At 42.3% G+C, this 24,358-nt stretch overlaps 2 protein-coding genes across 2 annotated transcripts; one reads left to right on the top strand and one right to left on the bottom strand.

The window, feature by feature from the left end:
• Window positions 1-8,084: 8,084 nt before the first annotated feature.
• Window positions 8,085-12,408, bottom strand: BBOV_I005825 (variant erythrocyte surface antigen-1 beta subunit). Its single transcript, XM_051767803.1, has 11 exons — window positions 11,490-12,408; window positions 11,350-11,445; window positions 10,769-11,311; window positions 10,545-10,685; window positions 10,234-10,497; window positions 9,855-10,148; window positions 9,680-9,727; window positions 9,324-9,638; window positions 8,897-9,160; window positions 8,619-8,786; window positions 8,085-8,499 (listed from the first exon to the last, which is right to left on the bottom strand). Exons 1-11 carry the CDS (start codon window positions 12,346-12,348, stop codon window positions 8,174-8,176), a joined length of 3,318 nt encoding a protein of 1,105 aa, XP_051623871.1. The 5' UTR covers window positions 12,349-12,408; the 3' UTR covers window positions 8,085-8,173.
• A 256-nt stretch (window positions 12,409-12,664) lies between these two features.
• BBOV_I005815 (variant erythrocyte surface antigen-1 alpha subunit) lies at window positions 12,665-16,957 on the top strand. The gene is made up of 3 exons (XM_001608569.2): window positions 12,665-12,844; window positions 12,951-13,016; window positions 13,089-16,957. Exons 1-3 carry the CDS (start codon window positions 12,715-12,717, stop codon window positions 16,922-16,924), a joined length of 4,032 nt encoding a protein of 1,343 aa, XP_001608619.2. The 5' UTR covers window positions 12,665-12,714; the 3' UTR covers window positions 16,925-16,957.
• The last annotated feature ends 7,401 nt before the right edge of the window (window positions 16,958-24,358 follow it).

A 24,358-nucleotide genomic window follows, 5' to 3' on the forward strand; every position in this document is an offset into this window, starting at 1 on the left:
TGAAACCCCTGCCAAAATGCTACTACTTTTTTACTAAACATTCAGCAAAAGTGCTACTACATTTCTATGAAACCTTTACCAAAACGCCACTACATTTCTATGAAACTTTTACCAAAATGCCACTACATTTCTATCAAACCCTTGCCAAATACGCTACTACTTTTCTGTGAAACCCCTGCCAAAAGTGCTACTATTTTTTTGTGAAACCCCTGCCAAAACGCTACTACTTTTCTGTGAAACCCCTGCCAAAAATGCCACTACTTTTCTATCAAACTTTTACCAAAAGTGCCACTACTTTTCTCTGAAACCCCTGCCAAAACCGCTACTACTTTTCTATGAAACTTTTACCAAAACTGCTAGTACTTTTCTACTAAAATTTTGCTACTACTTTTCTGTTAAACCCCTGCCAAAAACGCTACTACATTTCTGTGAAACCCCTGCCAAAAACGCTACTACTTTTCTATGAAACCCCTGCCAAAACCGCTACCACTTTTCTGTGAAACCCCTGCCAAAAACGCTACTACTTTTCTATCAAACTTTTACCAAAAGTGCCACTACTTTTCTCTGAAACCCTTACCAAAACGCTACTACTTTTCTATGAAACTTTTACCAAAACTGCTAGTACTTTTCTACTAAAATTTTGCTACTACTTTTCTGTGAAACCGCTGCCAAAATGCCACTACTTTTCTATGAAACCTTTACCAAAATGCCACTACATTTCTATGAAACCCCTGCCAAAATGCCACTACTTTTCTACTAAAATTTTGCTACTACTTTTCTGTGAAACCTTTACCAAAACTGCTACCACTTTTCTATGAAACCTTTACTAAAATGCCACTACTTTTCTATGAAACCTTTACCAAAACTGCTACCACTTTTCTATGAAACCCTTACTGAAACTACCACTACTTTTCTATGAAACCCTTACCAAAACTGCTACCACTTTTTTATGAAACCTTTACCAAAATGCCACTACATTTCTATGAAACCCTTACCGAAACTGCTAGTACTTTTCTATGAAACCTTTACCAAAACGCCACTACATTTCTGTGAAACCTTTACCAAAACTGCTACTACTTTTCTATGAAACCTTTACCAAAACTGCTACCACTTTTCTATGAAACCCTTACTGAAACTACCACTACTTTTCTATGAAACCCTTACCAAAACTGCTACCACTTTTCTATGAAACCTTTACCAAAATGCCACTACATTTCTATGAAACCCTTACCGAAACTGCTACCACTTTTCTGTGAAACCTTTGCCAAAAACGCTACTACATTTCTATGAAACCTCTGCCAGAATGCCACTACTTTTCTATGAAACCCTTGCCAAAACTGCTACTACTTTTCTGTGAAACCTTTACTAGCATTGCTACTACTTTTCTGTGAAACCTTTACCAAAATGCTACTACTTTTCTATGAAACCCTTTACTGAAACTGCCACTACTTTTCTATGAAACTTTTACCAAAATGCTACTACTTTTCTCTGAAACCTCTACCAAAAGTGCTACTACTTTTCTCTGAAACCCTCTGCCAAAACTGGCACTACTCTTCTGTGAAACCCTTGCCAAAAGTGCTACTACTCTTCTGTGAAACCCCTGCCAAAAACGCTACTACTTTTCTGTGAAACTTTTACCAAAATGCTACTACTTTTCTATGAAACCTTTAGCAAAAACGCTACTACTTTTCTATGAAACCTTTAGCAAAAACGCTACTACTTTTCTATGAAACTTTTACCAAAATGCCACTACTTTTCTGTGAATGCTTTACCAAATACGCTACTACTTTTCCGTGAACCCTCTGCCAAAACTGCTACTACTTTTCTCTGAAACCTCTGCCAAAAATACTACTACTTTTCTCTGAAACTTTTACCAAAATGCTACTACTTTTCTCTGAAACCTCTACCAAAAGTGCTACTACTTTTCTCTGAAACCCTCTGCCAAAACTGGCACTACTCTTCTGTGAAACCTCTACCAAAAGTGCTACTACTTTTCTGTGAACCCTCTGCCAAAAACGCTACTACCTTTCTGTGAAACCCCTGCCAAAAACGCTAGTACTTTTCTGTGAACCCTCTGCCAAAAACGCTACTACTTTTCTGTGAAACCCCTGCCAAAAACGCTACTACTTTTCTGTGAAACTTTTACCAAAATGCCACTACTTTTCTGTGAAACTCTTGCCAAAATGCCACTACTTTTCTATGAAACCTTTACCAAAATGCCACTACTTTTCTGTGAAACCCCTGCCAAAAGTGCTACTACTCTTCTGTGAAACCCCTGCCAAAAACGCTACTACTTTTCTGTGAAACTTTTACCAAAATGCTACTACTTTTCTATGAAACCTTTAGCAAAAACGCTACTACTTTTCTATGAAACCTTTAGCAAAAACGCTACTACTTTTCTATGAAACTTTTACCAAAATGCCACTACTTTTCTGTGAATGCTTTACCAAATACGCTACTACTTTTCCGTGAACCCTCTGCCAAAACTGCTACTACTTTTCTCTGAAACCTCTGCCAAAAATACTACTACTTTTCTCTGAAACTTTTACCAAAATGCTACTACTTTTCTCTGAAACCTCTACCAAAAGTGCTACTACTTTTCTCTGAAACCCTCTGCCAAAACTGGCACTACTCTTCTGTGAAACCTCTACCAAAAGTGCTACTACTTTTCTGTGAACCCTCTGCCAAAAACGCTACTACCTTTCTGTGAAACCCCTGCCAAAAACGCTAGTACTTTTCTGTGAACCCTCTGCCAAAAACGCTACTACTTTTCTGTGAAACCCCTGCCAAAAACGCTACTACTTTTCTGTGAAACTTTTACCAAAATGCCACTACTTTTCTGTGAAACTCTTGCCAAAATGCCACTACTTTTCTATGAAACCTTTACCAAAATGCCACTACTTTTCTGTGAAACCCCTGCCAAAAACGCTACTACTTTTCTCTGAAACTTTTACCAAAATGCCACTACTTTTCTGTGAATGCTTTACCAAATACGCTAGTACTTTTCTCTGAAACCTTTAGCAAAAACGCTAGTACTTTTCTCTGAAACCTTTAGCAAAAACGCTAGTACTTTTCTATGAAACTTTTACCAAAATGCCACTACTTTTCTGTGAAACCCCTGCCAAAATGCCACTACTTTTCTGTGAAACCCCTGCCAAAAGTGCCACTACTTTTCTGTGAAACCTCTGCCAAAAATACTACTACTTTTCTCTGAAACTTTTACCAAAATGCTACTATTTTTTTGTGAAACCCCTGCCAAAACGCTACTACTTTTCTGTGAAACCCCTGCCAAAAATGCCACTACTTTTCTATGAAACCTTTACTAGCATTGCTACTACTTTTCTGTGAAACCTCTGCCAAAATGCCACTACTTTTCTATGAAACCCCTGCCAAAACCGCTACTACTTTTCTATGAAACTTTTACCAAAACTGCTAGTACTTTTCTACTAAAATTTTGCTACTACTTTTCTGTTAAACCCCTGCCAAAAACGCTACTACATTTCTGTGAAACCCCTGCCAAAAACGCTACTACTTTTCTATGAAACCCCTGCCAAAACCGCTACCACTTTTCTGTGAAACCCCTGCCAAAAACGCTACTACTTTTCTATCAAACTTTTACCAAAAGTGCCACTACTTTTCTCTGAAACCCTTACCAAAACGCTACTACTTTTCTATGAAACTTTTACCAAAACTGCTAGTACTTTTCTACTAAAATTTTGCTACTACTTTTCTGTGAAACCGCTGCCAAAATGCCACTACTTTTCTATGAAACCTTTACCAAAATGCCACTACATTTCTATGAAACCCCTGCCAAAATGCCACTACTTTTCTACTAAAATTTTGCTACTACTTTTCTGTGAAACCTTTACCAAAACTGCTACCACTTTTCTATGAAACCTTTACTAAAATGCCACTACTTTTCTATGAAACCTTTACCAAAACTGCTACCACTTTTCTATGAAACCCTTACTGAAACTACCACTACTTTTCTATGAAACCCTTACCAAAACTGCTACCACTTTTTTATGAAACCTTTACCAAAATGCCACTACATTTCTATGAAACCCTTACCGAAACTGCTAGTACTTTTCTATGAAACCTTTACCAAAACGCCACTACATTTCTGTGAAACCTTTACCAAAACTGCTACTACTTTTCTATGAAACCTTTACCAAAACTGCTACCACTTTTCTATGAAACCCTTACTGAAACTACCACTACTTTTCTATGAAACCCTTACCAAAACTGCTACCACTTTTCTATGAAACCTTTACCAAAATGCCACTACATTTCTATGAAACCCTTACCGAAACTGCTACCACTTTTCTGTGAAACCTTTGCCAAAAACGCTACTACATTTCTATGAAACTTTTGCCAAAAACGCTACTACTTTTCTATGAAACCTTTACCAAAACTGCTACTACTTTTCTACTAAAATTTTGCTACCACTTTTCTGTGAAACCTTTACCAAAATGCTACTACTTTTCTATGAAACCTTTAGCAAAAATGCTACTACTTTTCTCTGAAACTTTTACCAAAATGCTACTACTTTTCTCTGAAACCTCTACCAAAAGTGCTACTACTTTTCTCTGAAACCCTCTGCCAAAACTGGCACTACTCTTCTGTGAAACCCTTGCCAAAAGTGCTACTACTCTTCTGTGAAACCCCTGCCAAAAACGCTACTACTTTTCTGTGAAACTTTTACCAAAATGCTACTACTTTTCTATGAAACCTTTAGCAAAAACGCTACTACTTTTCTATGAAACCTTTAGCAAAAACGCTACTACTTTTCTATGAAACTTTTACCAAAATGCCACTACTTTTCTGTGAATGCTTTACCAAATACGCTACTACTTTTCCGTGAACCCTCTGCCAAAACTGCTACTACTTTTCTCTGAAACCTCTGCCAAAATACTACTACTTTTCTATGAAACCTTTACCAAAACTGCTACCACTTTTCTATGAAACCCTTACTGAAACTACCACTACTTTTCTATGAAACCCTTACCAAAACTGCTACCACTTTTCTATGAAACCTTTACCAAAATGCCACTACATTTCTATGAAACCCTTACCGAAACTGCTACCACTTTTCTGTGAAACCTTTGCCAAAAACGCTACTACATTTCTATGAAACTTTTGCCAAAAACGCTACTACTTTTCTATGAAACCTTTACCAAAACTGCTACTACTTTTCTACTAAAATTTTGCTACCACTTTTCTGTGAAACCTTTACCAAAATGCTACTACTTTTCTATGAAACCTTTAGCAAAAATGCTACTACTTTTCTCTGAAACTTTTACCAAAATGCTACTACTTTTCTCTGAAACCTCTACCAAAAGTGCTACTACTTTTCTCTGAAACCCTCTGCCAAAACTGGCACTACTCTTCTGTGAAACCCTTGCCAAAAGTGCTACTACTCTTCTGTGAAACCCCTGCCAAAAACGCTACTACTTTTCTGTGAAACTTTTACCAAAATGCTACTACTTTTCTATGAAACCTTTAGCAAAAACGCTACTACTTTTCTATGAAACCTTTAGCAAAAACGCTACTACTTTTCTATGAAACTTTTACCAAAATGCCACTACTTTTCTGTGAATGCTTTACCAAATACGCTACTACTTTTCCGTGAACCCTCTGCCAAAACTGCTACTACTTTTCTCTGAAACCTCTGCCAAAATACTACTACTTTTCTCTGAAACTTTTACCAAAATGCTACTACTTTTCTCTGAAACCTCTACCAAAAGTGCTACTACTTTTCTCTGAAACCCTCTGCCAAAACTGGCACTACTCTTCTGTGAAACCTCTACCAAAAGTGCTACTACTTTTCTGTGAACCCTCTGCCAAAAACGCTACTACCTTTCTGTGAAACCCCTGCCAAAAACGCTAGTACTTTTCTGTGAACCCTCTGCCAAAAACGCTACTACTTTTCTGTGAAACCCCTGCCAAAAACGCTACTACTTTTCTGTGAAACTTTTACCAAAATGCCACTACTTTTCTGTGAAACTCTTGCCAAAATGCCACTACTTTTCTATGAAACCTTTACCAAAATGCCACTACTTTTCTGTGAAACCCCTGCCAAAAGTGCTACTACTCTTCTGTGAAACCCCTGCCAAAAACGCTACTACTTTTCTATGAAACCCCTGCCAAAAACGCTACTACTTTTCTGTGAAACCCCTGCCAAAAACGCTACTACTTTTTTGTGAAACTTTTACCAAAATGGTACTACTTTTCTGTAAAACCTTTACTGAAACTACCACTACTTTTCTGTGAAACTTTTACCAAAATGGTACTACTTTTCTGTAAAACCTTTACTGAAACTACCACTACTTTTCTGTGAAACCTTTGCCAAAATGCCACTACTTTTCTCTGAAACTTTTACCAAAATGCTACTACTTTTCTGTGAAACTTTTAGCAAAAACGCTACTACATTTCTGTGAAACCCTTACCAAAAGTGCCACTACTTTTCTATGAAACCCCTGCCAAAAACGCTACTACTTTTCTGTGAACCCTCTGCCAAAAATGCTACTACTTTTCTATGAAACCTTTAGCAAAAACGCTACTACTTTTCTATGAAACTTTTACCAAAATGCCATTACTTTTCTGTGAATGCTTTACCAAATACGCTACTACTTTTCCGTGAAACCTTTACCAAAACTATTACTACTCTTCTATGAAACCCTTACCAAAATGCTACTACTTTTCCGTGAAACCTTTACCAAAACTATTACTACTCTTCTATGAAACCCTTACCAAAATGCTACTACTTTTCTGTGAATGCTTTACCAAATACGCTACTACTTTTCCGTGAACCCTCTGCCAAAAGTGCCACTACTTTTATACTAAACATTCACCAAAACTGCTAGTACTTTTCTGTGAAACCTTTAGCAAAAACGCTACTACTTTTCTATGAAACTTTTACCAAAATGCCATTACTTTTCTGTGAATGCTTTACCAAATACGCTACTACTTTTCCGTGAAACCTTTACCAAAACTATTACTACTCTTCTATGAAACCCTTACCAAAACGCTACTACTTTTCCGTGAAACCTTTACCAAAATGCCACTACATTTCTATGAAACCCTTACCAAAATGCTACTACTTTTCTGTGAATGCTTTACCAAATACGCTACTACTTTTCCGTGAACCCTCTGCCAAAAGTGCCACTACTTTTCTGTGAAACTTTTACCAAAGTTATACTAAACATTCAGCAAAACTGCTACTACTTTTCTCTGAAAATTTTACCAAAATGCCACTACTTTTCTATGAAACTTTTACCAAAATGCCACTACTTTTCTGTGAACCCTCTGCCAAAAACGCTACTACCTTTCTGTGAAACCCCTGCCAAAAACGCTAGTACTTTTCTATGAAACCTCTGCCAAAACTGCTACTACTTTTCTCTGAAACCTTTACTGAAACTACCACTACTTTTCTGTGAAACCTTTAGCAAAAACGCTAGTACATTTTTATGAAACCTTTGCCAAAATGCTACTACTTTTCTATGAAACTCTTGCCAAAACTGGCACTACTCTTCTGTGAAACCGCTACCAAAAGTGCTACTACTTTTCTCTGAAACCCTCTGCCAAAAACGCTTCTACCTTTCTGTGAAACTTTTACCAAAATGCTACTACTTTTCTATGAAACCTTTAGCAAAAACGCTACTACTTTTCTATGAAACCTTTAGCAAAAACGCTACTACTTTTCTATGAAACCCCTGCCAAAAACGCTAGTACTTTTCTATGAAACCTTTAGCAAAAATGCTACTACTTTTCCGTGAACCCTCTGCCAAAACTGCTACTACTTTTATACTAAACTTTTTCTAAGGTTACAACTAAACATCGACAAATGTTGATGCCACATTCTCTGTAACACTATCACTACCCCTAGAGGCACTGTTGCGCCGAAGGCGCCACTAAACCCCATCAACGTCGGGTAAAACACGGAAAATTGACTCTATATGGTAACCATGTGGTCACTATGAGCTTTATCTACATTATTTCTAGTTAATGCCCCTAGGGGAACAACCACTACTATTTTGCTCCCACCACTGCATTCACCATTACTATCAACTAATGCCGCCACTAATGGACCCGCGAACACAGCTACTGTCCCAATGATGAACATATCCACATTATCCCTAGTTATCGCGCCGAAGGCGCCACTACTTTGCCACTATGTCTTACCAAAAAACTCTAGTATCCCCCTCCCCTTCTTCTTTCCCACCATCAGTACCTCCCATGGACTCAGACTACCCTTCCTGAACCATCCTCTACAATGTGACCTCATATGCGTCCAGTCCAGTGGCCATATGGCACCAACGGCTAGATAGAGCACTGCCACTAGCCACGCTACCGTGAGGACAAAGATCCAGGGGAGCCTGGTGGTGTAGATGAGCTGGTTTATTTCGTGGTGGAGCCCTATGTTGGAGCCATTCTTGAGGTGTTTACCTTCTAGGACTCCCTTGAGGGTACTCAGGAATGCATCGCACTTCTTCGAACCTGCTACACCATTTAATACCCCTAGGGCACTGTTGCGCCGAAGGCGCCCTTATAAAACTTTTACCAACTATACTACTACACTCTCTCTACACTATCCATACTACTATACTACAACTTACCTTTACCGTTGTGCAACTCCGTTACATTACCATACCCAAATCCATACTTGTACAATACCGGTAATACCCCGGTACATGATACGACAGAGGCACAGCAGCATGTGTCTCTATTTCCATGGGTTCCTGCTTGGCACTGTCCACCGCCACATCCACCACCAGCTGCCGCACCTACTACACCATGAATCCATATGGCACGGTTGCGCGCCACCTGTTACACTGTCGCGCCGAAGGCGCCTCTATTCCTATACGGCGCGCCCTTATATAGCACTAGAACCTACCCTTAGTGCAATCTTCCTTGCACTGTATATTCTTAAACGCACTTTCCAACCCCTCTAGTCCTGTCTTGAACTCCTCTATCAAATAGACCAACCATGACAGGTAGGTCCCGGCCATCAAGGGACTCAACTGGCCATACTGCTGGCCACTTAAGGGAGAAAGGTATTGACAGCAGTTATTAGTGCCATTACTACATCCAAATAGGGTCTTTAGTGAGCCATCCTTAGTGCTGTGACTACAGGCACTACCACTAGTACTACTACTACCTACACCACCATGAGTCACTGTCAGTGGTACTTCTCCATTACTCTACATGACTACCCTATATACTACCATTGCGCGCCACTGTAACGGTCACTATCAGGTACCATCAATATGGCGCGCCCCTATAAGCACTAGACCGGCACTACTCCCTGTATGTATACTTACCTTTCCATCCATTGAGTGCGGTGACCACTGTATCACTAACACCACTTCCGATCATCTTCAATCGAACATCCTTTTCAATACCTGATAACTTCTTCGTCACTTCACTACTTCCACCCTGGTTTCCCCCAATGTAGACTATATAGTAATAGAACCCAAAGAGGTCACCCAGCGTCCGTGGCACCGTGGGAGTGATACATGCCAGTAGTCTCAGTAGTACCACCAAAGTGCCACTCGGGCACTTGTCAGGGTCACAGTAGTACTCCAGGAGATGTGATAGTGTATTACCAGTGCAGTGGGCAGGATACTTCTGAGTGCCTGCTACACGATGAGTCCATGTAATATAATGTGGGACGTACCTGATGCAGGTGGTGACAGTGATTCCTGCTTGTGCGTCTTGCTTAAATCTGTGCATACCATGAGTCACTGTTAGTCACTAGGGCTACTGTGGCGCCCAGGGGGTGCCCCTAGTGTATATACAGTGCCTTAGGGGTGCCATATGGGAGTGGTAGTATATAGAGGAGTGGGACGTACCTTTGAAGTGGTTCTCTCTTTGTTGAGTACTGCCACTACCACTTTCTGAGCTCCATCCCATTGGGACAGGGCACAACTTGGGGTAATTGAGGTCTGGCGTGCCAAAGTGACCTTTAGGATTATCATCTTTAGTGGTCCAATGAGTCTCAATAGGTGGATAATCATCCACACCTTTGCCTACAGTGCTTTTGCACGCCATTAATCCTAATCCGTCACACAAGAAGTACATCAGTGGTGATCTATGACTAGCGCTCTCTTTGCACTTGCACTTGTCATTCCCAGCACCTCCCACACCTACTACACCATGAATCCATATGATACGGTTGCGCTGAAGACGCCTTTTATAGCGCTCGTGCACTACCATAGCAGTAGAACCTACCTTGTGCCTCACACCTCCACGGATTTTGATTGCTGACTCCACCACTAGGATTCACTCCACTACCATACCTACAACTCTTCCAGCCCAGCACTGTCTTCGCTCCTGCTCCTCCCACTTCAACGCCCGTACTACACTGCTTCCTCAGGAAATAGAGCTGGTAGAAGCAGTGGTAGACATATATCCTCAGTTGGTCCAGGCACTGGGCGGGAGAGCCCTCCATGTCAAAGCCAAAGAGCCCATTGGCGTACATCCCATGGAGGGGGCCTATAGAGAGTGTTAGACAGTGTGACTAGTGCTACTAGAGTACTTACCGAATTGCTTTACTGCCAGGTGGTAACCTCTGTAACAAACCTTTCCCTCGGAGGGGCACTTTGAGCATTCATCACTAGGCTTCTTTTCGTTGTACTTCTTTTTGCACTTGTTGTCCTTAGCACCAGCAGCTGCTGCCGGACCTACTACACCATAAGTCCACATGACTACCCCTAGGGCACTGTTGCGCCAAAGGCGCCCTTATATCACTGTCTATATTACTCACCTGCTGACGGCGCCTGTGTATCTGCTTTGACTTCCTTTTCTATGGTCCCCTGGATACCGATGAGTACCAGTGGGCAGTAGCCACAGGCGGCCATTAGGTAGTGGGTAATCTTGTCCTTATAGAGATCTGTTTTATTGACTCCTTCACTGTGTAGCTCTATCTTATCCTTATCCTTCTCTCCGTTTCCCTGGGTCACCTGTTCCGCCTTTTGTTGCATCCTCTCCACCAGGTCTCTGTACTTCTCACTATAGGGCAATGCACTAAGCCAGTAGAGGATTTCACGGATTGTTCGTGGTTTCCTAGAAGAGGGAGTGTCTTCTTTCTTAGTAGAGTCAGGGGTAGTCTTGGGAGTAGTAGGGGCCGGCTGTGACGGCTTCGCCGCGATGATATTCTTCGCCCCGGCACTACCTGCCCTGAAGTACCCACTGGCCAGGATGTGGAGTACCAATAGGGGGTACTTAGTACAGATTTCTTCAGTTTTCTTGTTGTTCAGTGCCTTCTGGGCATTGTCATAGATACTACTGTAGTACTCAGCTACACTATCTAGGGCACATTGGTACTATTCACTAGGTGGGACTTACCCTTAGAAGCACCTGTAGTGAATTCTTTCCAAGGTACTCCCTTGTCTTTATCCTTTCCTGTCAACAATTCGTGCACAAATTCTCCTCCATTTTTACCTACCACACCATAAGTCCACATGACCACCCTAGGCAGTACTTACCTGGAGGACTCCCATTCAACCTCTCCAAGTCATAGCCCATGGCCGCCATGAATGAGCCGAGACCCTTGTCCACCTCATGTAGATTTCCTTTCTGGCTCCACCTCTCACCGTCCTTTCCTGTTAGGAACCCCAACTGACTGAGTCCACTCCAGATGAGACATACCGACCCTAGGAAAATACGGGCCAGGAGGTGGACTTGATCTGGCTTGTCCGAGATGGTGGGCCAGTAGCATTCTGTAGGGGGACCCGGGGGACTAGGTTGACCATTTGGTCTCTGGTAAGCCGATTGGTAGCACTTGTTTTTACCACTAGGACCACACGTGGTACAGTCATGACAAGGAGTGCCAGGAGCACCGGTACAACACCCGGCAACACCACTAGTACTACATGTACACTTCCTTCCTATCCCATCAGTTCCTTTAAGACAACACTCATCTCCTTTTTCTTGCCACCCAACCCACTTCTGCAGTCCCTGTGCCAACTGGTCTATCAGTGCCTTTATGACCTCGGTACCTCCAGCACAAGTACTGGCAGCACTAGTGCTACTCCCATCACTAAGGAGTCCCAGGTCCTCCAGCACTGGCTTGACAATAGTACTTTCCTCTGTTAGGAGCATGTCATCCCAGTTCCTCTTAGGGCTGGGACCAGGGGACCCCGGGTCCTTGGCGTCATACAGTAGGTCCTTCACAGCCTTGGCCAAGTAGCAGAGGCAGCTGAATTGCGGCGGCTTCGCCGGCGCTGCCTTGTTCTCTTTACCATCCCTACCAGTTACCCTCAGGACCCAGTCAATGGCCTCCTTAAGGTTGGTGGGAGGTATGGTAAGGCTGTTGTAAGGGGTCCAGGCCTGTGCTGCTGACATTGTATTACCACCCCTTGTTTCGAGAGTGTCCAGTGAGAGTCAGTGGTAGTCAAGGTCAATGTATCGGGGTGGAATCCTAGGGAGGTGGAGCGCCCCGTTAGAGGAAGTGGCGCCTTCGGCGCGACAGTATTTTGGTGGCGCGCGGTGGGAGTACAGGGATTCCACTGTAACAACTGGATCACCACCGTGGTACTACCTGGTGGAATCCCATACAACAGTATGCGCGCCACTGTAACGGTTACTGTCGCGCCGAAGGCGCCCCTTCTACACGGGCGCGCTCAGTATATATAGGATTCCACCCTGATAGCCAGAGTGGCACTACCTCACCACTGTGAGTACTACTGAGTACTCCTATAGGCACTGACAATGGCCGTGAATAGCACTTTCACGCCGAAGACGTCCCTGACAGAGGCACCTACCAACCTGAAGGAGGCCATTGACTGGGTCCTGAGGGTAACTGGTAGGGATGGAAAGGCACTAGACAAGGACAAGGGAGGTATGTCACCGTAGTCATTACTGTGTTATGCGCGCCCGTAGAGATAGTTCCTGACAGTGCCCGTTACAGTGGCGCGCCCAGTACTATGGAAGTCATTATTGTACAGAATGTATATGTGGCCTGGCGGCGGCAGTGACTGACCTCCTGCAGTCAGTAGAACTACAGTACCATGGTAAGTAACCAGTACTAGAGTAGTACTTTCTAGTACCACTACTGGTATACAGTACCTCATGGTGTCCTATAGGCTATGAGGGTGATAGGAAGGAAAGTAATGGCAATGGCCCCCCAAAAAAGAGAGTCACAGAGTGCCTCAATGAGCTATTCTCCCTAGTCCAGGGACTAGGTGGTACCGCAGTGGTCCGGACCTATATAGACCAGCTGGCACAGGTACTCAGTGCACTCGTTGGGTGGAGTAGGATAGAGCAGTGTAAGAATGGTGGTGGCAATTGCAAGAGTGGCTATGGTAGTGGCCATGGCGCTCCGCACGGCCAAGATGGGTGCGGGTATCTAGTGGATATAAAGCCAAGCAACAAGTGTGGCACTTGTGGATGTATGAAATGGGATGTGTCCGAGGCGAACCAAAACGATAAAGGACACCACCTGGGCAGAGGGTGTACAAGGTGTAAGGATAATGGTGGTAGAGATGCGTGTCAGTGTAGCACTCCAGGTAGTGGCTGTAGTGCTGGCGAGGAGTGTAAATGCGCTAAAAAGGGCAAATGCTGCAAGTGTTGTTGTAATGGTGGGCAGTGTTCGGCAGGGTGTGCTGGTGAAAAGGCTAAGTGTATCTGTGATAAGGAAAAGCAACAGGGCAAGGAAAATGGAGGGAACACTTACGATGAGGAATACAGAATACATAGCTATACGTCGTCATATCCACACAAGCCAATTCTGATAAAAGATTCGTACGTTGAATCCAAGCGGATAGATGTCAAACCATATTGGAAAGACTTGATAAACCCTAGAGGTTTCTACCCAGGTAGTGCCTCCCAACGCCGCCACCAATGTGCCCGCATATTCCTGGGCTCAGTATGTCTCATCTGGAGTGGACTTACCTATATGTATTGGACAGGCAAGTACCATTCCAGCAGCCCACGGTGGAACAACCACATCCTGGATGGTAGTGGTCTAGATGATGGAACACTATCACAATGGCTTCAGGCCCTAGGGTTTCCTAGGGAAATGTTGAACAATAATGGTCCAAAGAATAGACTTGACAAGGTCATATGGGATGGGATTAGAGATATGTTATATTTGGGATTCCCGAATACTGGTATTGGTGGCAATAGTGCTGTCCATGGCATTGACGATGATGCTAATACATTCAGAAATCCGGCTGGTATGAACTATGCTGGATATATACATACCGTAGACAGGGGTGCATTTTGCAGCAACGGTAATGTCTTCAAGAAAGCTAATGATGCCACAATTACTGAAGAAAACATCAACAAATGTGGCGCCTTGTACAAGCTCTACATTATATCATGTGCCTACTTTACTGGGTTACAGAACAAAGCTCCGCCTTTGGCGGAAAATAGAACCCCTAAGACAATCCGTGAGATCCTATACTGGCTCAGTGCATTGCCCTATAGTAAGGCATACCCAGAGATACTGCAGCATTCCAAGGAAGTAATGAAGAAGGTAGCACCAGATGTTGGAGACAAAAAGCAACTTTCGTTCTACCAAACAGGCCGCACAGCACCCATTACCGTTCATGAATTCAACCTGTTTGCCCACTTCCAAGCGGTGACCCAGTACTGCCCACTGGTCCTCATAGGTATCCAAGGAGGATTACACAGTACTAACAGTACTACTCCTGCCATTCATTCCCTGTATGCTAACACTGAGTGTGGATTCACCTATCCCACTGTGTCCATCCAGGCATACAACCAGGTGGTCCATTACATTAGGGCGCTGTTCTACCAGTTGTACTTCCTTAGGAAGCAATGTGCAGTTAAAGTGGCTCTAGGAGGGAAGTGGCGTGAGTGTAGGTATGGCCAGGGGATTGTCTCTAAGGGGGTAATCAGCTGGATGTGCCTGGGGTGTAACCCCATGGAACATGATAGGAATTATAGGGTGGAGAATATGAAGAAGGGATTGGATGAGATATTGAAGGGGTTAGTGAAAAAGGTGGAGGGAGAGGAGGAAGAGGAAGATGAAAAAGATCTTGCAGATGGGTTGAATACACTACTGGTTGCTATTGGTCAGGTAGTGGTACAATTGGGTAATGCCCAGGAGGCATTGGAAGGGAAGGATAAGGAGGGGATCAAGGGGGTTATAAAGAAACTAGGGGAGGCTAAGGGGAAACTGGAGACGGAGTTGACGAAGGTGAAGGATAGGCTGAATGGGAAACTACAGGAGGCTACGAAGAAACTGGGGGAGCTGACGAAGGGTAGTGGTGGTAAAGAGAGTGGGTCAATAGCCTCAGTAACAGGCAGTGATGGACTAGATAAGGCAGCGAGTGACGATTTCGATCAGGGTAAGAACAGGATAAGTGAGGTTATCCATAAGGTACGGGAGGCATTGAAGGAAATACAGAAAGAACTGGGAGTTAGTAATTCATCATATTTAAACGGCAGCTTATCGGAATGGGTCGCAAACACACTTCATAAAACCATAGATCAGATCAAAGACATCTGCAACTCTCCCAAGTGCCCATCCTGTAAATCACACTCCACCAAGTGTGGCAAGGAGGGGAAGCCGACTATCTGTAAGACCTGTAATCAACAATACATGGACGGTAAACCTTCCCCCCTCCAGGCATTCCTCGAGGATAGGTTGCCAGGTTTTAGTTGTAGAGAGGTACCAGCAGACGAGGACCCCGAGTACCCACCTGCTGCAGATCACTTAGGACACTGTAATGGCTCAGGCCAATGCTGCCCACTGCCAATGGGTTTTAGAGATCACTTCCAGCAAGGAATCACCCATACCGGTCAACGCCTTTATGGCATCCTCTACTTCTTTAGTAACGAGAACATGATGCAGTCGTGTGTCTATACACTAGTGAGAGTCACTGCAGCACTCAGTGCCACTACACCACAGGTATTGGGTGATGTATTCGGGTTCTTTAGGGGTGGTGTAGGAAACAAGGATAGGGGAAAGACACCAAATGGGAGTGATGGGACTGCATGTAACCACGATGGAAATCCAAGTGGATCTTATGATGAGAACAAGGATAAGTACTTTTGCGGCTGGTGTGCCTCTGGGTTACGGGAAGAGGTAAAGAAGATTGAGTGGGTATTCAATGGGACGGAGGCGGGAGGACAGTACATGGGCAGTGTAGGAAAAGCACTAAGAGACATTAAGGGTGATAAAGGTGATAGTGGTGCCTCTCAACAACTCTCTCCATCAGCCCTTTCAACACTCACTGACGGTAACCACTACGTATCCCCCCTAACCGGTGAACTCTATACAGCAGTGAGTGCCACGTTCGGTGGAACATACCTCTCATGGGTACTATACCTATCAGATGCACTTGAAGGTGGACTACAGTCACTTGCTAGTGCATTCCAACAGATTGAATGCCGTGGCTGTACAGGGTGTGACCCCAATAAGTGCAAGAAGGGAGAGCATGGACAGGGTAGTGGACAGTGTGGATGCCAATCAATCGTATCATGTACCGGGGTACTGCCAGTATTGTATAGACATGGCTTCAGCTACGGTAACCCATTCAATCTGGAGGGGTACCACCAGAAGGATGGAAACAAGGAAGAACATGGTCAGTTCGACATCGAGAACAAGCATAATCCTAAGAATTGTCACCAATTTTTGGACAGTCTTAGTGCAGTGATTGACAAGAAGAAGCAGGACGCCTCTAAGAGCCAGGAACACCCACTGACAAAATTACTATCAGAAGTCGGCCAACTCCAATACGACATACGGCTCCCGTGGATCTTTGTACTGACGCTAGCCTGGCTAGTAGCGGTACTCTATCTCGCTTTTGGTGCCATATGGCCACTGGACTGGACACATATGAGGTCGCATTGGTTACGGGGTGGAGAGCACCAATGGCAATGTATGTGGTATAAGGTGATGACGGGGAGGAAGGGAGTGGAGTTGGTGGAGTATTTTGGAAGGAGGTAGTGGCGACGTAGTGGCGCCTTCGGCGCAACAGTGCTTTAATGTGGTAGTTAGTATCGGGGGTAGTAATGTGGAGCAGTCTAGTGGTAGAGTTAGAGGACCAATGATACTCATAAGGTATACATAGAGTTATAGTGGCAGTGTTAGTAAAGGTTTAGTACTGGTTTTATTAAAAGTTTGGGTCGTACGTTCAGTACAAGCTTAGTAGGATTTTGGTAGAGGTTTGGCATTAGATGTGATAAATGTTTCATAGAACTTTAGTGGCACTTTTGGTAAAGGGTTCACAGAAGTTTAGTAGCAGTTTTGGTGAATGCTTGGTATAACTTTGGTAAAAGTTTCAAGGAAGTTTAGTAATAGTTTTGGTGAATGTTTAGTATAAAAGTAGTGGCAGTTTTGGCAAATGTTTCACAGAAGTTTAGTAATAGTTTTGGTGAATGTTTAGTAATAGTTTTGGTGAATGTTTGGTATAAAAGTAGTAGCAATGCTAGTGAAGGTTTGGTATAACTTTGGTAAAAGTTTCGTGGAAAAGTAGTAGCAATGCTAGTGAAGGTTTGGTATAACTTTGGCAAATGTTTCACAAAAGTTTAGTAATAATTTTGGTGAAAGTTTGGTATAACTTTGGCAAATGTTTCACAAAAGTTTAGCAGCACTTTTGCTGAAAGTTTAGTATAACTTTGGTAAAAGTTTCACAAAAGTTTAGTAATAGTTTTGGTGAATGTTTGGTATAAAAGTAGTAGCAATGCTAGTGAAGGTTTGGTATAACTTTGGTAAAAGTTTCGTGGAAAAGTAGTAGCAGTTTTGGTAAAGGTTTGATAGAAAAGTAGTAGCAGTTTTGGCAAAGGTTTCATAGAAGAGTACTAGCGTTTTTGCTAAAGGTTTCACAGAAAAGTAGTAGCAGTTTTGGTAAAAGTTTCACAGAAAAGTAGTAGCATTTTGGTAAAAGTTTCATAGAAAAGTAGTGGCACTTTTGGTAAAAGTTTCAGAGAAAAGTAGTAGTATTTTTGGTAAAGGTTTCATAGAAAAGTAGTAGCAGTTTTGCTAAAGGTTTCACAGAAAAGTAGTAGCAGTTTTGGCAGGGGTTTCATAGAAAAGTAGTAGCAGTTTTGGTAAAAGTTTCATAGAAAAGTAGTAGCAATGCTAGTAAAGGTTTCACAGAAAAGTAGTAGCGTTTTTGGCAGGGGTTTCACAGAAAAGTAGTAGCGGTTTTGGTAAACATTTCACAGAAATGTAGTAGCATTTTGGCAGGGGTTTCATAGAAAAGTAGTAGCGGTTTTGGCAGGGGTTTCACAGAAAAGTGGTAGCGTTTTTGGCAGGGGTTTCACAGAAAAGTAGTAGCTGTTAGGGGTATTAAATGGTGATGTAGGTCAGAAGAAGCAGTGCCACGACTTCCTGGAAACCTTGAAGGGTATCATAAAAGAAGATAGTGATACTCCTTTCAAGAAACTCACCAACTCAATCAACCAACTAATCTACACCACCAGGCTCCCCTGGATCTTTGTTCTCACGTTAGACTGGCTAGTAGCGGTACTCTACCTTGCCTTTGGAGCCATATGGCCACTGGACTGGACACATATGAGGTCACACTGGTTACGGGGTGGAGCACACCAGTGGCAATGTATGTGGTATAAGGTTATGACGGGACGCAAAGGAATGGAATTGGTGGAGTATTTTGGTAGGAGGTAGTGGTGACGTAGTGGCGCCTTCGGCGCAACAGTGCTATAATGTGGTAGTTAGTATCGGGGGTAGTAATGTGGAGCAGTCTAGTGGTAGAGTTAGAGGACCAATGATACTCATAAGGTATACATAGAGTTATAGTGGCAATGTTAGTAAAGGTTTAGTACTGGTTTTATTAAAATTTTGGGTCGTACGTTCAGTACAAGCTTAGTAGGATTTTGGTTGAGGTTTGGCATTAGATGTGATAAATGTTTCATAGAACTTTAGTGGCACTTTTGGTAAAGGGTTCACAGAAAAATAGTAGCAGTTTTGGTGAATGTTTGGTATAACTTTGGCAAATGTTTCACAGAAGTTTAGTAGCACTTTTGCTGAAAGTTTAGTATAACTTTGGCAAATGTTTCACAAAAGTTTAGTAGCACTTTTGCTGAAAGTTTAGTATAACTTTGGCAAATGTTTCACAGAAGTTTAGTAGCACTTTTGCTGAAAGTTTAGTATAAAAGTAGTAGTTGTTGGGGGTGGTATATGGATGAGATTACAGAGTGTGTTGCTTGGATTTTCGTAGCAATGTTGGTAAAGGACTCATAGAGTTTTGGTGCAGTGATCAAGACAGAGAGTACCACTCCCCTCACCAACCTCCTCTCCCAGGTCGGCCAGCTCCAATACGACATACGGCTCCCCTGGATCTTTGTACTGACCTTGGCCTGGCTAGTAGCGGTACTGTATCTAGCCTTTGGTGCCATATGGCCACTGGATTGGACACATATGAGGTCACATTGGTTACGGGGTGGAGAACACCAGTGGCAGTGTATGTGGTATAAGGTTATGACGGGACGCAAAGGAATGGAATTGGTGGAGTATTTTGGTAGGAGGTAGTGGTGACGTAGTGGCGCCTTCGGCGCAACAGTGCTATAATGTGGTAGTTAGTATCGGGGGTAGTAATGTGGAGCAGTCTAGTGGTAGAGTTAGAGGACCAATGATACTCATAAGGTATACATAGAGTTATAGTGGCAATGTTAGTAAAGGTTTAGTACTGGTTTTATTAAAATTTTGGGTCGTACGTTCAGTACAAGCTTAGTAGGATTTTGGTTGAGGTTTGGCATTAGATGTGATAAATGTTTCATAGAACTTTAGTGGCACTTTTGGTAAAGGGTTCACAGAAAAATAGTAGCAGTTTTGGTGAATGTTTGGTATAACTTTGGCAAATGTTTCACAGAAGTTTAGTAGCACTTTTGCTGAAAGTTTAGTATAACTTTGGCAAATGTTTCACAAAAGTTTAGTAGCACTTTTGCTGAAAGTTTAGTATAACTTTGGCAAATGTTTCACAGAAGTTTAGTAGCACTTTTGCTGAAAGTTTAGTATAAAAGTAGTAGTTGTTGGGGGTGGTATATGGATGAAATTACAGAGTGTATTGCTTGGATTTTCGTAGCAATGTTGGTAAAGGACTCATAGAGTTTTGGTGCAGTGATCGAGAACCAGAAGGAAGTCGATCAGAAGGGCCAGGACATCAAGCACCCCCTGACAAAGTTACTATCAGAAGTCGGCAAGCTCCAATACGACATACGGCTCCCCTGGATCTTTGTCCTCACGATAGCCTGGCTAGTAGCGGTGTTCTACCTAGCCTTTGGTGCCATATGGCCACTGGATTGGACACATATGAGGTCACATTGGTTACGGGGTGGAGAACACCAGTGGCAGTGTATGTGGTATAAGGTGATGACGGGGAGGAAGGGAATGGAATTGGTGGAGTATTTTGGTAGGAGGTAGTGGCAAAGTAGTGGCGCCTTCGGCGCAACAGTGATATAATGTGGTAGTTAGTATCGGGGGTAGTAATGTGGAGCAGTCTAGTGGTAGAGTTAGAGGACCAATGATACTCATAAGGTATACATAGAGTTATAGTGGCAATGTTAGTAAAGGTTTAGTACTGGTTTTATTAAAATTTTGGGTCGTACGTCCAGTACAAGCTTAGTAGGATTTTGGTAGAGGTTTGGCATTAGATGTGATAAATGTTTCATAGAACCTTAGTGGCACTTTTGGCAAATATTTCACAGAAGTTTAGTAGCACTTTTGCTGAATGTTTAGTAAAAAAGTAGTGGCAGTTTTGGCAAATGTTTCACAGAAGTTTAGTAGCACCTTTGCTGAAAGTTTGGTATAACTGTGGCAAATGTTTCACAGAAAACTAGTAGCAGTTTTGGTGAATGTTTGGTATAACTTTGGCAAATGTTTCACAGAAGTTTAGTAATAGTTTTGTTAAATGTTTGGTATAAAAGTAGTAGTTGTTAGGGTTGGTGATATGGATAGGATTACACAGTGTATTGCTTGGATTTTCGTAGCAATGTTGGTAAAGGACTCATAGAGTTTTGGTGCAGTGATCACGACAAAGAGTACCACTCCCCTCACCAACCTCCTCTCCCAGGTCGGCAAGCTCCAATATGACATACGGCTCCCCTGGATCTTTGTCCTCACGCTGGCGTGGCTAGTGGCGGTACTCTACCTTGCCTTTGGTGCCATATGGCCACTGGACTGGGCACATATGAGGTCACACTGGTTACGGGGTGGAGAGCACCAGTGGCAGTGTATGTGGTATAAGGTGATGACGGGGCGCAAAGGAATGGAACTGGTGGAGTATTTTGGTAGGAAGTAGTGGCGACGTAGTGTTGGAGATTGTAAATAAATACAGTAAAAAGTAATACAATACACCAAGTAGCCAACACGCGTTACCTAGCATTACAGACAACTAGTCATAATAGTAGCACTCATTCACCACTATTTTAGTGATAAGAGTAGCAATTTTATGAGGCATACAAGTTACACGTCTTCACATAGTTACTGCCAATGCATAGTTGTATGTGCAGTAAAACATTGGTACTACTTTTAATAGTGATTTCTTTAAGGGTTGATAGTGGTTTCTTGAAGGGATTGATAGTGATTTCTTAAAAGATTGATAGTGGTTTTCTTGAAGGATTGATAGTGATTTCTTAAAAGATTGATAGTGTTTTCTTGAAGGATTTGATAGTGGTTTCTTGAAGAGTTTGATAGTGGTTTTCTTTATGGATTTAATAGTGATTTTTTTAGGGATTGATAGTGATTTCTTTAGGGATGGATAGTGATTTTTTTAGGGATTGATATTGATTTCTTTAAGGGTTGATATTGATTTCTTTAAGGATTGATAGTGGTTTCTTGAAGGGTTTGATAGTGATTTCTTAAAGGGTTGATAGTGATTTCTTTAGGGTTTGATAGGGTTTTCTTTAGGGTTTGATAGGGTTTTCTTAAAAGATTGATAGTGATTTCTTTAGGGATTGATAGTGATTTCTTTAAGGATTTTATAGTGATTTCTTTAGGGATTGATATGGTTTTCTTTAAGGTTTAATAGTGGTTTTCTTAAAGGTTTAATAGTGGTTTTCTTAAAGGTTTGATTATCTTTAATAGTACTTTTTATTGAATGTTTGAAGGTGTTCGGTGATGTGGGTATATTATGCCGCTGACAGCTGATCCATCTTTGTAAGATTTTTTCTGAGGCATATATCACCCTAGTGGCATTTGATGTGACACGTAGTGTCTATACAGTGACTAAAGCTGTCCACTACATGAGGCTACACCAGGAAGCCCAGATGGTAGCTGTATCCATGGAACTAGAGAGTCACTAGCCTACACAGTTGTAACAACGTAGAGGATGGCGATGTAGACTAGTGAAGTACCAATGTTACAGAAATACTCTATATGCGACCAATATATCTCCCCACTGAATGCCGCATAAAACTGCGTCGATAACACTGTTAAGATTCCACAGGTAATGTGCACACTATCAACACTTGAAAAACACCGACTTCTCCACAAAACCTCTGCTGCAACTACTGTCAAACTATGGTACAAAACATTTAGCCACAATAAGGCTAATCTTTCATGGAATATTTAATAAACATACTGCATTACTCCAAATAATTACACGAGAAAACTCATTTACAGCAAATTACATAAACCCAAAATATACTTCACAAAACCACTGTTTGAAATCACTAGCCTGAAGAGAACCCCGAACACCTTCAAACATTCAATAAAAAGTATCAACAAACCCTAACCGGACTTTTTGGAAAACCTTATCAAAAGTAGTACCAAAGTTTTACTGAAAATGGAACTAAAGAATTACACTACCAATGTGTAAACGTCACTAGAGCCAGGTCACAGCATTGACTACCAATGTGTAAACGCTGAACTACCAATGTGTAAACGTCACTAGAGCCAGGTCACAGCATTGACTACCAATGTGTAAACGCTGAACTACCAATGTGTAAACGTCACTAGAGCCAGGTCACAGCATTGACTACCAATGTGTAAACGTTGAACTACCAATGTGTAAACGTCGCTAGAGCCAGGTCACAGCATTGACTACCAATGTGTAAACGTCACTAGAGCCAGGTCACAGCATTGACTACCAATGTGTAAACGTCACTAGAGCCAGGTCACAGCATTGACTACCAATGTGTAAACGCTGAACTACCTATGTGTAAACGTCACTAGAGCCAGGTCACAGCATTGACTAACTATGTGTAAACGTCACTAGAGCCAGGTGACAGCATTGGCAACTATGTGTAAACATCACTAGAGCCAGGTCACAGCATCGGCAACTATGTGTAAACGTCGCTAGAGCCAGGTCACAGCATTGACTACCAATGTGTAAACGTCACTAGAGCCAGGTCACAGCATTGACTAACTATGTGTAAACGTCACTAGAGCCAGGTCACAGCATTGACTAACTATGAGTAAACGTCACTAGAGCCAGGTGACAGCATTGGAAACTATGTGTAAACATCACTAGAGCCAGGTCACAGCATTGGCAACTATGTGTAAACGTCACTAGAGCCAGGTCACAGCATTGACTACCAATGTGTAAACGTCACTAGAGCCAGGTGACAGCATTGACTAACTATGTTTCCTTTAGCCTACCCCGAATAGCCCCTACATTTCTACCAAAGTTTTGTCAACATTGGCACCAAACTTTTATGAACTTTTCATGTAACCTTGTACTACTATATACAAAAACGTTAGCCAGTTTTACGTTTCCCTACTGTTGAAAACCCACCCAAAGGATAGCCAGTTTTACGTGTACCTACTGTTGAAAACCCACCCAAAGGATAGCCAGGTTTACGTTTCCCTACTGTTGAAAACCCACCCAAAGGATAGCCAGGTTTACGTGTACCTGCTGTTGAAAACCCGCTAAAAAGTTAGCCAACCTTCTCATGAATCACCACTAGAATATAGTAGAGGTATCACTAGGCTTTTTCTAATGTGATTACTTGAATATTCCTCAGATGCCACTAGAATTCTACAATACCGTCTAACCCTGTGTATACCGCAGTATCACTATTGTCTAACCCTGTGTATACCACAGTATCACTATTGTCTAACCCTGTGTATACCTAGTATCACTATTGTCTAACCCTGTGTATACCTAGTATCACTATTGTCTAACCCTATGTATACCTAGTATCACTGCTTGTAACCCTATGAAATCACTCTGTAATCTTATCCACTTAATACCCCTAAAAGCTACTACATTTCTATGAAACCCCTGCCAAAACCGCTACTACATTTCTATCAAACCCTTGCCAAAAACGCCACTACTTTTCTGTGAAACCTTTACCAAAATGCTACTACTTTTCTATGAAACCCCTGCCAAAACGCTACTACTTTTCTATGAAACCCCTGCCAAAATGCTACTACTTTTCTATGAAACCCCTGCCAAAATGCTACTACTTTTCTGTGAAA

The sequence above is a fragment of the Babesia bovis genome, chromosome 1 (genome assembly GCF_000165395.2).
Source record: "Babesia bovis T2Bo chromosome 1, whole genome shotgun sequence".
NCBI lineage: Eukaryota > Apicomplexa > Aconoidasida > Piroplasmida > Babesiidae > Babesia > Babesia bovis.

Excerpts from the sequence above, each read along its gene's own strand:
- BBOV_I005825 (XM_051767803.1), bottom strand. The coding sequence starts at position 12,348 with ATGTCAGCAGCACAGGCCTGGACCCCTTACAACAGCCTTACCATACCT. Across the intron at positions 11,446-11,489 it reads GTTGAATGGGAGTCCTCCAG|GTAAAAATGGAGGAGAATTT; the intron begins GTAAGTACTGCC and ends ATGGTGTGGTAG. Across the intron at positions 10,498-10,544 it reads CCTGGCAGTAAAGCAATTCG|GCCCCCTCCATGGGATGTAC; the intron begins GTAAGTACTCTA and ends CACTCTCTATAG.
- BBOV_I005815 (XM_001608569.2), top strand. The coding sequence starts at position 12,715 with ATGGCCGTGAATAGCACTTTCACGCCGAAGACGTCCCTGACAGAGGCA. Across the intron at positions 12,845-12,950 it reads ACTAGACAAGGACAAGGGAG|AATGTATATGTGGCCTGGCG; the intron begins GTATGTCACCGT and ends ATTATTGTACAG. Across the intron at positions 13,017-13,088 it reads AGTAGAACTACAGTACCATG|GCTATGAGGGTGATAGGAAG; the intron begins GTAAGTAACCAG and ends GGTGTCCTATAG.